The 13148-nt window shown below is 39.7% G+C and overlaps 1 protein-coding gene across 1 annotated transcript in view; it reads right to left on the reverse strand.

The window, feature by feature from the left end:
* The window catches only part of LOC134571747 (multidrug resistance-associated protein 1-like), a 155040-nt gene that overhangs the window by 85871 nt on the left and 56021 nt on the right, over positions 1 to 13148 (reverse strand). Inside the window, exons 6-9 of the mRNA XM_063430316.1 lie at positions 10929 to 10990; positions 10609 to 10740; positions 9341 to 9568; positions 2930 to 3107 (exon numbers count right to left, since the gene is read on the reverse strand). Of these exons, the coding sequence (XP_063286386.1) occupies positions 2930 to 3107; positions 9341 to 9568; positions 10609 to 10740; positions 10929 to 10990 (600 nt within the window). The remainder of the gene's footprint in view (positions 1 to 2929; positions 3108 to 9340; positions 9569 to 10608; positions 10741 to 10928; positions 10991 to 13148) is intronic.

The following is a 13148-nucleotide window of genomic DNA, read 5'->3' on the forward strand; positions in this document are numbered from 1 at the left end:
AGAACTCCATTCCCTGCAGCCCTCACATCCTGGAAGCTGAGGTTCCATCGCACGGACGAAGACTGAGGATGACGGCGAAAGATGTGCTTTTGATTGTGTTTATTTACATGTGTTTTTATATTCAGGAAGGTAGAGGTACCGACACTCCTAGCTGTGAGGTATGCATTAAGACTACGAGAACAGGTAACCATATTTCCCAAACCCTAATTTGGCATTCACAATACGAGTGTAAAGGAGATGTATCGAGATGTAGATACCTAAATATAGACTATAGTGTGTGCCATTTAGGAGTAGGAGAACCTAAGTGCTTCAGTCCAGAGTATCAACCTCGTACAATTTGGTTGACTCTCAGGAATGGAGATCCTCAGGGGACCCTAATTAATAAGACGGTGTTAGAATCCGTATATTCTTCGGGTGTTCTGCTATTTGATGCATGTAAGGCGATATCAAGTGGTAGAAAGCCGTGGAATGTATGTGGGGATCTTAGATGGGAGAGGACGTATGGATCTAACGATAAATATATTTGTCCCAGTAGTAAAAATAAATATGTAAGTCCTAGATGCCCAAATAAAGACTATAACTTTTGCCCATATTGGTCTTGTGTGGGGTGGGCGACTTGGGGACAGACAGTAGATAAAGACATGATAGTGACTAAGTTGCCGACTAGCCCATATTGTAAGTCTATGGAATGCAACCCAGTCCATATACTTATTAATAACCCCGACAAGTTCTTAGACAAATATGGAAATTTATTTGGGTTTCAGATATACGGGACGGGTTTAGATCCTGGGACATTATTGTTTATAGGAATAGAGACTGATACGGTATCCTCCCAGACTCATCAAGTATACCATTCCTTTTATGAAGAGATGAGTATAGATAATAAGATCCCCCATAATGCTAAGAACCTGTTCATTGACCTAGCTGAAAGTATTGCCGGTAGTCTTAATGTTACCAACTGCTATGTGTGTGGAGGTACTAACATGGGAGACCAATGGCCTTGGGAAGCAAAGGAGGTAATGTCCGGTTCTGAGGCAGTTGACCAACTAATATCTACACAAGCCGATTATCATTTGAGTGTTAGAGGTAAATCTGAGTGGAGATTAAAGACCTCCATCATAGGTTATGTTTGCATAGCAAGGAAAGGAATAATGTATAATACTTCTGTAGGAGAATTAACTTGTCTAGGGCAAAAAGCTTATGATGATGATACTAAAAATACAACTTGGTGGTCGGCTTCAAATGTCTCAGAACCATTTAACCCGTTTGCTAGATATGCCAGTTTAAAGGATGTGTGGTTTGATCTATCTATCACATCTACCTGGAGAGCCCCAGCAAATTTGTACTGGATCTGTGGTAAGAAAGCCTATTCGGAGCTGCCACAGGACTGGGAAGGGGCATGTGTGTTGGGTATGCTCAAACCATCCTTCTTCTTGTTACCTATTGAAACAGGTGAGACTTTAGGTGTTAAAGTGTATGATGTGAATCATAGGAAGAAAAGGGGACCCTTAGAGATAGGCACCTGGGAAGATAATGAATGGCCTCCCCAGCGTATCATAGATTATTATGGGCCAGCCACGTGGGCAGAAGATGGTACCTTTGGTTATAGAACCCCTATTTATATGCTCAACCGCATTATAAGATTACAGGCGGTGGTTGAGATTATCACTAATGAAACATCACAAGCGCTCAATCTCCTAGTGAAACATAATACCAGGATGAGGACAGCAGTATATCAGAATAGATTAGCCTTGGATTACCTTTTGGCAGTAGAGGGAGGTGTATGTGGGAAGTTTAACCTAAGCAATTGCTGTCTTCAAATAGATGACGAAGGGCAAGCAATAGCTGAGCTTACTAGCCATATGGTTAAACTAGCGCATGTGCCTACTCAGGTATGGAAAGGGTACAATCCAAGTAGTTGGTTTGGTAGCTGGTATGAGTGGTTTGGAGGGCTTAAGGCAGTGGTAGGTGGAGTCCTACTGATTTTACTGTTGTGTCTACTCCTACCGTGTCTTATACCCTTAGTAGTTAGGTCTGTGCAAAGCCTGATAGGAAGTATAGCAGAGAGGAAGGCTGCTGCACAGATAATGGCGATATATAAGTATAAGGCTCTAGATCAAGGAGAACCAATGCAGGAAGATGAATGTTGAAGATTCACATCATAAGATAAGTCTGGTCTGGTTCAAAGTAACTTGCGGTGTAAGCAAAACTAAGGTTACGTGATGCCTCAAGTAATTGTAAAATATCAAGAGGCATCAAAGGGGGGAATGTGGTGGAATCTCGGTAAAAATAAATTTAGTAGGCCGAGATTACCACGTGGCATGTGTACGTGCATATGCTGACGTATCGATCAGTTAGTTGCACGTGGCAAGATACGATCAGTAGTGTACGGAGCATGTGCAAGAATACAGGATATAGTATTCCCCTCCTCCACTGTGCTGGACAAGCCATGCGGTCAAACAGGAAGTTAATTCTTATTTGTGTTGATTGGTTAAGAGAATGTGCGGGTGGAGCTTAATATGGGAGGAGTTATATGCCTATATAAGGAGCCTGCACTATTGTCCGGGGCTCAGAACTTGTGGTATTTTGGTGACGCTAGTCCCTCTGAGTCCCGATCGGTGATCCAATAAAGAATCTCTTCCTTCCTGAAGAAACCTGTGTCCATCTCTCTGTGCTTGGCTTCCGTCAGTTTCTCCGGTATCACTATCACGTTGCATAATTACTCCATTCAAATACCTGTACGAATAACAAGGTCAAGGGGTGGGTAATTGGGGTCAGAGAATTCTCTTTTAAACGGCTTAACAAATAACAGAGTGGCTGTCCCATAACCAATACAATAAGCTGCAGTGAGCCCCTTTAAAGTCATGTGTAGCACACAATGAAACCCTTTAAGAAATTAAAATGATTATAATAAATAATGCCATTATACCTTACGATAGACAAGTCCAACCACAGCTGTTTTCAATCTCATTCCCGTCACAAAGCAGATATGAAAGTATTTGTGCAATATGAGGGTTTGCAAACAGGCGCAGAAAAACAGCAAAGCAGTGTAAAGGTATCCCTGCCAATTTGGGGCATCTTTATTTCCCACAAACTGTATAAGCAACCTGAAAAAAAAAATAAAGAAATCAAAAATGAAATATGCAAGTGCGCATTTTAAAACAAAAGAATACAAAAAAAAAACACCACATTTATTAACATAGAAACACAGAATGTGACGGCAGATAAGAACCATTCGGCCCATCTAGTCTGCCCAATTTTCTAAATACTTTCATTAGTCCCTGGCCTTATCTTATAGTTAGGATAGCCTTATGCCTATCCCACTCACTTAAACTCCTTTACTGTGTTAACCTCTACCACTTCAGCTGGAAGGCTACTCCATGTATCCACTACCCTCTCAGTAAAGTAATACTTCCTGATATTTTTAAACCTTTGTCCCTCTAATTTAATACTAGGTCCTCTTGGCGTGATAGATTTTCTTCTTTTAAATATGGTCTCCTCCTTTACTGTGTTGATTCCCTTTATGTATTTAAATGTTTCTATCATATCCCCCTGTCTCGTCTTTCCTCCAAGCTATACATGTTAAGATCCTTTAACCTTTCCTGGTAAGTTTTATCCTGCAATCCATGAACCAGTTTAGTAGCCCTTCTCTGAACTGTCTCTAAGGTATCAATATCCTTCTGAAGATATGGTCTCCAGTACTGCGTACAATACTCCAAGTGAGGTCTCACCAGTGTTCTGTACAATGACATGAGCACTTCCCTCTTTCTACTGCTAATACCTCTCCCTATACAACCAAGTATTCTGCTAGCATTTCCTGCTGCTCTATTACATTACCTGCCTACCTTAAAGTAATCAGAAATAATCACCCCAAAATCCCTTTCCTCAGATGTTGAGGTTAGGACACTATCAAATATTCTGTACTCCCACTTTTTACGCCCAAGATGCATAAATCTTGCACTTATCCACATTAAATGTCAGTTGCCATTTTTCTAGTTTACCCAAATCATTTGCCATTTGGCTTATTCCTCCTGGAACATCAACCCTGTTACATATCTTAGTATCATCAGCAAAAAGACATACCTTAACCTCAAGACCTTCTGCAATATCACTAATAAATGCATTAAAGAGAATGGGTCCAAGTACAGATCCCTGAGGTACCCCATGCTTTGAATATACTCCACTGACTACAACCCTCTGTTGCCTGTCACTCAGCCACTGCCTTACCCATTCAACAATATTGGAATCCAAAGATTGTAGTTTATTGATAAGCCTTCTATGTGCAACAGTGTCAAAAGCCTTACTGAAATCTAGGTAAGCAATGTCTACTGCACCACCCTGATCTATAATTTAATTACCCAATCAACAAAAATCAATAAGATTAGTTTGGCATCATCTCCCTAACCTAAACCCATGTTGTCTCTGATCTTGAAATCCATGTGATTTTAGATGTTCAACAATCCTATCCTTTAACATTGTTTCCATTATTTTCCCCACTACTGAAGTAAGGCTTACTGGCCTATAGTTGCCCGACTCCTCCCTACTACCTATCTTGTGAATGGGCACATCATTCGCTAACTTCCAATCTTCTGGGACTACTCCTGTTATCAATGATTGGTTAAATAAATCTGTTAATGGTTTTGCTAGTACACCACTAAGCTCTTTTAATAACTTTGGGTGTATTCCATCAGGTCCCATTGACTTATTGGTCTTTACTTTTGACAGTTGAAATAGAACCTCTTCCTCTGTAAACTCACGTGTAACAAATGACTAATTTGTCCCCTTTCCTAACTGAGGTCCCTTTCCTTCATTTTCATCTGTAAATACTGAACAAAAATATTAATTGCGGCAGTCAGCTAGACCTTTATCCTCTTCTACATACCTTCCTTCTTTTGTTTTAATCTAGCTAATCCTTGTTTTACTTTTCTTTTCTTATTTATGTATCTAAAAAAAAGTTTTGTCCCCCTTTTTTACTGACTGCTATTTTCTCCTGTGTGTGCGCGCTTTGGACTTATAACTTGCTTAGCCTCTTTCTGCCTAAGCTTATAGATCATCCGGTCTTCCTCACTTTGTTTTTTTTTTTATAATTACTAAATGCTAACTTTTTGTTTACTATTTTGGCCACACATGCGGAGTTCCACAGTGGTTTCTTGAATTTTTTTTGCTTTTACTGACAAGCCTAATGCAATTCTCTGTTGCCTTCAGCAGTGCAACTTTTAAATAATCCCATTTCTCTTGGACTCCAATTAAATTGCTCCAGTCTGATAACTCCTTTACACATATTCTAATTTTAGAAGTCTGTTTTTTTAACCCCTTAAGGACTGAGCCAAATGTACACGTTGTGAACAAAACAAAACCTGGCATTTGCGCTATATGTCTGTCCAACCGTAATTCACCTCTTTCATATAAAATGCACCCCCCCCTTATTATATATCATTTTATTCAGGGGAAACAGGGATTTCATTTAATATCAAATATTTAGCTATTAAACATAATTTAATATGAAAAAAATGAGAGAGAATCATTTTTTTTTTTTTTTTTTTTTTTTTAGTTCTACATGACATTTTAACTGTCAATGTCATAATACGGTTTGCTTTTACTGCAATAAAATACATTTAATTTGTATTCAGCAAAGTCTCACGTGTAAAACAGTACCCCCTATGTACAGGTTTTATGGTGTTTTTGGAAGTTACAGGGTCAAATATAGCACGTTACATTTGAAATTGAAATTCGCCAGATTGGTTACGTTGCCTTTGAGACTGTATAGTAGCCCAGGAATTAAATTTACACCCATAATGGCATACCATTTGCAATAGTAGACAACCCAAGGTATTGCAAATGGGGTATGTCCAGTCTTTTTTAGTAGCCATTTGGTCACAAACACTGGCCAAAGTTAGCGTTAGTATTTGTTTGTGTGTGAAAAATGCAAAAAGCGCCAATTTTGGCCAGTGTTTGTGACTAAGTGGCTACTAAAAAAGACTGGACATACCCCATTTGCAATACCTTGGGTTGTCTACTATTGCAAATGGTATGCCATCATAGGGGTAATTTTCATTCTTGGGCTTCCATAGGGTCTCAAAGGCAACGTAACCAATCTGGCGAATTTTAATGTGAAAAAAAAATGAAACACAAGCCTTATATTTGACGCTGTAACTTTTGAAAACACCATAAAACCTGTACATGAGGGGTTCTGTTGTACTCGGGAGACTTCGCTGAACACAAATATTTGTGTTCCAAAACAGTAAAAAGTATCACAGCAATAATATCGTCCGTGTAAGTGCTGTTTGTGAGTGAAAAATGCAAAAAACTTCACTTTTACTGGCGATATCATCGTTGTAATACATTTTACTGTTTTGAAACACTAATATTTGTGTTCAGCGAAGTCTCCCGAGTAAAACAGTACCCCCCATGTACAGGTTTTATGGTGTCTTGGAAAGTTATGGGTTAAATATAGTGCTAGCAAATTAAATTCCCTATACTTTCGGCATGGGTTGTCAGCCAGGTCCCGCTAATTGTAATTAATTAATATACCTAATTATATAAAAATATTACATAAATACCTTATTTATCGGCGTATAACACGCGCCTCATTTTAAGAAGGAAATTTCAGGAAATTTTCCCCCCTCCCATAGTATTCTCCACCCCCTCATCCCATAGTGTTCTCCACCCCCTCATCCCATAGTGTTCTCCACCCCCTCATCCCATAGTGTTCTCCACCCCCTCATCCCATAGTTTCCCCCCCTCCCCTTGTCCCATAGTGCACTTTCCCTCCCCTTGTCCCATAATTACTTACCTGTCTTGAAGCGTGGGCCGGCTTCACAGCGTGCACCGCGGTACAGGAACTTCAATTTCAGGTTCCGGTTTCCGGCGGGACTGAAAGGAAGTGTGCACACTGAGTGCGCACTTCCTTTCAGTCCCGCCGGAAACCGGAACCTGAAATTGAAGTTCCAGTACCGCGGTGCACGCTGAACACCGGCCCACGCTTCAAGACAGGTAAGTAAACCTTCACATGCGCTCCATAAGACGCACAGACATTTCCCCTCACTTTTGAGGGGAAAAAAAGTGCGTCTTATTGAGCGAAAAATATGGTATATCGGCGTATAACACGCACACATAATTTGCCCCCTATTTTCAGGGAGAAAAAGTGCGTGTTATACGCTGATAAATACGGTATATATGTAGAATTAATATATATATATATATATATATATATATATATATATATATACACACACACACATATATTTATGTATATAGATATATATATATATTTCGTTCTACGTGTATTTTGATATAATTATATATATATTAATAGTAAAATACACCTAGACAGTGTGTGTGTGTGTGTATATATATATATAAAAAAATTACACTTATTTAATTTATTTTATTTCCAGTCAGCAGGGGGACTAAATGTCTTTACAGGCAGTCCCCCTGCTGGCAATGCACCAGGCAGCTAACCCGGCCATGTGATTGTGAGGTCCTCGCAAGGACCTCACTGTCACAATGCCAGGGGGGGCTGCAGGACGTTGGATGTGCCGCGGGGGGCTCCCTGGGAGTCCCCCAAACCGCGATCGACAGCGTGGGATCGCTGGCGACCGGGTGAGAAAAAAAAACGAGGTGCGTACTATTACGCCCTGCGGCGTTTAGAGCCGCTTAGAATAGGACGTAATAGTACGCCCTCCGGTTTTAAAAGGTTAAAGTCTAAAACTTTTGTTTGTGTGGTGTGAATCAGTCAGTCACTGTTCTTATATTAAACTACACTGACTGGTGATCGCTGGATCCTAAACTTTAACCTACTGTAATATCTGATACAAAATCTCTATTTGTGAACACTAAATCCAGTATGGCCTCTTTACGAGTTGGCTCCTCAACGACTTGTTTTAGAGACAATCACAGTAGGGAGTTTAGAATATGTGCGCTCCTGGCACAAGCAGATTGTGATTAAAGCACAATCCTTCAAATGTTAGGGCTTCTTATAATATTTTCATTAGTCATTGCATTACAGGGCTTGTTAAATAAATGTAGTTGTATATTTTCTCGAATTTAAAATTAGCTTCATGTAGCTTTTCATTAGATAAACACATAGAGGATCTGCATCCTACACCTTGTGACATTATGTTAAGATTACTTTGTGCTCAACAACATAAATTGCTTTTACTTGAGATTCTTATAACAAAACAAATCTATATTAAAATGAATATATTGTGCTACCACAGATGTTCTCAAGACCTAAAGACTGTTTCAGTTACAGTCACTTTAAAAGGGACACTGATCACCAGAACCACTACAGCTTTTCATAGAAAAAGTAGTGTTTACAGCGCTGCCTTGTTACACCTCCAGACACTCAGACGGTCACTAGAGGTGCTTCCTGTGTCAATAGCACCAGCATTCAGCATCTCCACGCTCTGCATGAAGGTGCTGAATGCTCCCCTTAGAGATGCATGGATTTTTATGGGAAAGCATTTGATTGGCTGATTGGATCATAAAGATTGGTGATCTCAGCCATGGAGGCAGGTCCAGACAGGGCCATTTTTGCACTATTTTGTTAGTAATTGTGGTTTGTATTTCTGATATTATAATGTAGCTTTAAGAGAGGTCTTCCACTAGGTTTCACTATAATGGCAATATAACTAAAAAACTGAAACGATTAAAGTATTTAAATAATTTTAAACGATGTCAACATTGAACATGGAAGAGTTAAAAAAAGGTAAATGTGTTATTTGCCTCCGCTGCACTTCTCACACTGGTAAAGCGCTTGAATAGTTTTTATTATTGAAGTGACAGTTCCACTTTAAGATCAAAGTTTCTCTAAAGTGGAACGTTTTAGGGGAGGACGGTTTTGGTTTTTACTTACAGTAGTGTTTACTAACAAACTTCCTTTGCTCATCGGTGGGATCTATTATTGGCAATAGTGCCAATTGTTTAGCGTGTGTCCCAGGATCCCTTGTGGCAATGTGCAGAGAATTGTGGGCTATTTGAAATCAATTCTAGGATCTACCAGAAAAATGCTTGCATTTCCTACAAAATCATAATGAAAACACAACCCAGCCATGACGGATTAACTGATGGCGTATTAAACCCAGCTCTGACAGTTCCTCAGGGAGACTTTGCACATAACTGAATCATGTAGGAGTAAACTTTCTTGCTTTGCTGCTCTATAAACTCTATAATGACACCTAACAGAAATTAATATAAATACATAAAAATCTACTTTGTATGAACACTAGCCAAAAGGCATAAAATCAACAGCGTAGCGATTTAGATGTTCAAATATAGAAAAAGAATGAACTCCGGTTTATTCTACAAATGCCAGCAATAAAAATTATACTTCTCTTACTTTAGGATTTCAGGACCGGAAAACATCAAGATATCATGAACAAATTTAAAGAAGGAACTCATGAAGAAGTAGGGTCCGAAGGTTTTGTACAACGCTTTGAATAAAGACGGCTCAACTGGTTTTGGTTGTGGTTTCAGGATCAGAGCTTCAGCTTCCTCCGGTGGATCGTTATCGGGGTTCGTCTCCATTTTTTGCTTCTTTGGAGAATAAAGCATCTTCAAAGGTTCTCTGATATGACACGAGAAAGAAAGTTATAACTATACTATAATTAAATTGATCCAAGGTTATCCCAAAAACACGTTCTATTAACGCAAAAGCCAAGAGATAGGATTACTAAAAAAAAATTTCATATTGCTACAAAGTAAGGACCAGAACAAGAATATCAAGTGTTATACTTAACCAATGTGTCATATTTGACTGGTTTTTTTTTACTGGCCAGCTGTTACTCATTGAAGTGGGCATTACTTTAGCATGTAGCTGCTTTTTCTAAGCTGTAAAATATCTTAGTTATTCTGAATTACCAGTAGACAAAATTGTTTACGACTCCTATTAAATTGTACGGGAGCTGTGAACAGCTAGTTATTAACTAGATTTTACTGGCTGCTTAAATATCATTGGAGGAAAATGGGGACCCCCAAGACCCAAATAGTAATAGGGAGCTGCCCTTACTCCTCTTTACCTTTTGTGCCACAAGGAAAAGCCCAGCCTTCTGTATCCATATATTTAACCCACACGAGTGAACGCCAATGCGGCAGGGGTCCAGCAGAAGCCCAGTTTCTTGGGCTCATTTAATATCCTAAAACTGGGCTCATTACATACATATTGTATGTAACCACCTATTTTTCACATATACATGGTCACAGGATGGATACACATCATACAGATGAGCAGTGCATTATCCCTGAGCTGTGAACTCAAAATGGGTTCCATATTAATTAATTGGGCCCCATTGATCAGAAGAGGTGTATCAGACATTAGGTTACTGCTCACAATACAATATATACTGTAACAGCACAGAGTTCCCCGGGAAAATGGAGTTGGAGTGTTTTTAACACTATAGGGTCATGAATACATGTTTGTATTCCTGACCCAATAGTGTTCCTTTAATATTTGCACTATACGGATCATAAAAGTTAAAAATGTATTTGGCTAAATGTCATGGGAAATGCAGTACACAACTGACCCTTAGCCATTACATCTGATAAGTCAAAGATTAGCCATCACTCCTCTAATAATATCGGGATACAGAACGTTTACCCCAAACACACTTTTTTGCCTTTATATATTCTTTTTCCCAGTTCTTAGCCAGGACTGGCACAACTTCGACGGATTTGTCTTCTTTGTTCATTGACCATAAATCCTTGGTTTCTAAGGGTCGTTTGTATCCTTTAATCATCATCCTAGATAGAGGAGACATCACAATTAATCTGATGGAAATAATGCCATTTAAAGGGATTTGTTATACCACTTGGCTAGTAAGAGCCTAACAAACAGAATATTCCATCATTTATTTTTTGAGATTCATTTTTGTTTAGTCCCAAATTCTCAGACAATATCTGCCAACGAATAAATTAAAATCCAGTCTTACCCACTAATCCACCAAAACGTAATTTTTGAAAGAAAGGATGCACTCTCTTCTGGACACGGGTTCTAGAACAAAAGAAATACAAAAATGATGGGTCTACACATCTACACACATTTGTAATCTTACCAAAAAAAAAAAGTCATTAATAAAACGGTGGTTGCATTGATTTTAACTTTGTTATGTACATGTTTACTGTTGTCCGGCATCCATGATGTTGGTACTCAATGGTATAATATAAGTTTCAACAAGCAAATAAAAAATTCAAAACTAGACAAATACAGAGGAAATCTGTTGCAGGTAAGGGCATTAAATAATAAAACAATATAGTGTATAACATGGGCACATCATGTCAGAATTAACAACAAAAAATGTAAAGAAGAGTCTGTTCTACACAATGTGTGTCTTCGCAAAAATATAGATATGCGGATTAGCACACATGTATTTTCCTCCTCATTATTGTGATGTAACTTATGGTCACTGTTCAATATTTATTTCACATACTTTAGCACCATTGTAGACCAATGGTGTTTAACATTTGGGTTTGGATCCACAATTAAATCTCCCATGCCAATTTTTTGGGTCCCAATATTTGGAATATACACATCATTCATCTGGTGAAATGCTAACGTTAAAATTAATGGCTTACTGTAACAGCACTGTGTTCCTATCAGGAGTGCTCTGCCATGATGAATAGGTTATACAGATTACATTTTTTTTCCATTGACAAAGAATGTGTTTGCTTAACAGATGCATCTCTAACATAGAATATGTTTTTTTTACAATATGTATTTTGGCTAATGTGTACTATGGTCATTGCTGCCGCCTAGGAGTAATGGGAGTTTGAGCGCAGGACTAGTTTCTTTGTATTCACTTTTGTATCACACAGCTAGGTTGCTGCTGCCCATCCCATGTGTTCCCTATTAAGGGTCAATAAGCATGTAGGGATGTATATAAAAATACCCCTTTCTCTCTCATTAGATATATTTTGCCAGAAGCTCAAGGAAGCAAGGTGAATGGTTAGAGTTAGGACCCACCTGGGGGGGGGGGGGGTCTGCCTTGATGTGGCAGGAGGGCTTATCCTCTCATGGCCATTGGAGGTAACTAAAAACCTCAATTTGTTTAAAAATACATGGGGATGTGGAAAGAGCGTAGGTAACCTTTTTCCTTTGGTTTTTACTATATGTATTTTGGCTGATGTGTACTATGGTCATTGCTGCCGCCCAGGAGTAATGGGAGTTTGAGCGCAGGACTTGTTTCTTTCTAACATAGAATATGATTGATTAACAATATCCGTAATATTAACAAGTACAACGAGGGTTGGAATAGGAGACGTTACCATCAGTGGTTATGTAGGCAGGTTTGGACAGGTTAGCGGTTTCATGTTGATTCCGGTGTGAGTAACAGGTGCTTAGGCTCCTCTCTCAGGAGGGGTAGGTCTCATAAGCCGGGGCACCTTTGCTGGCTAGTAGCCTGGTTTTGGGCTGAGGCTCTACCTTTGTGGTATTCCAATGTGTACAGTTGTTTATGGTGGGTCCTTCTGGGTCTGGGCAACCACGGGGGGGGGGGGGGGGGGGAGGTTAGGAAGAAGGTGTGGAAGAGTGGGGGATGGGGTTGGGGATGGCAGGGAGGGGAGGGGTGTCCAGAGTGTGCCTGATCTCTGTATCAAGCATTGTAGCAAGCGTGTTAGTGTCTCAGATTACCATGGCAATGCTGTGTCGCCTTCGAGCCATGGGTCCCATGTTTTGTGAAATGGTGTGGGGGCATCTTGCGTTTGTGATGTGAGCCTGTCCATTATGACTCCGTCTCAATCCCTCCACAATCCATGTTTCTCTGCTATTACCAATGCACCTATAGAAGGGTCCTAAGCCTACTTCCACGAGCCCACAAGATTTCAACTCCAGCCCCACGCCACACCGCCCCACTACATCTTAACCCCACCTCTACAAGAACCAAGAAGAATCTCCCCTGGCTCTGGTTTAGAAGCCTGTGTTACAGTAATAGAAAAGCTCCAAAGATCGCAGACTGCTGAGGGATACACAATCTGATGGGTCACTCAATCTGATAGAACACGGGTAGACTTGTGGAAATTCCGGCCCTGGAGGCAGTTTTATGAATGCATCAGATAGGTCCGTCCCTGGTAAGGACTCAATTTTGGTTGAAACAGACAAATCATATTCCCTCTCCATGCAACTGCCACAAAATAACGGCTTGCTGTAGAGGTAT

The sequence above is a fragment of the Pelobates fuscus genome, chromosome 8 (assembly GCF_036172605.1).
Source record: "Pelobates fuscus isolate aPelFus1 chromosome 8, aPelFus1.pri, whole genome shotgun sequence".
Classification (NCBI taxonomy): Eukaryota; Metazoa; Chordata; class Amphibia; order Anura; family Pelobatidae; genus Pelobates; species Pelobates fuscus.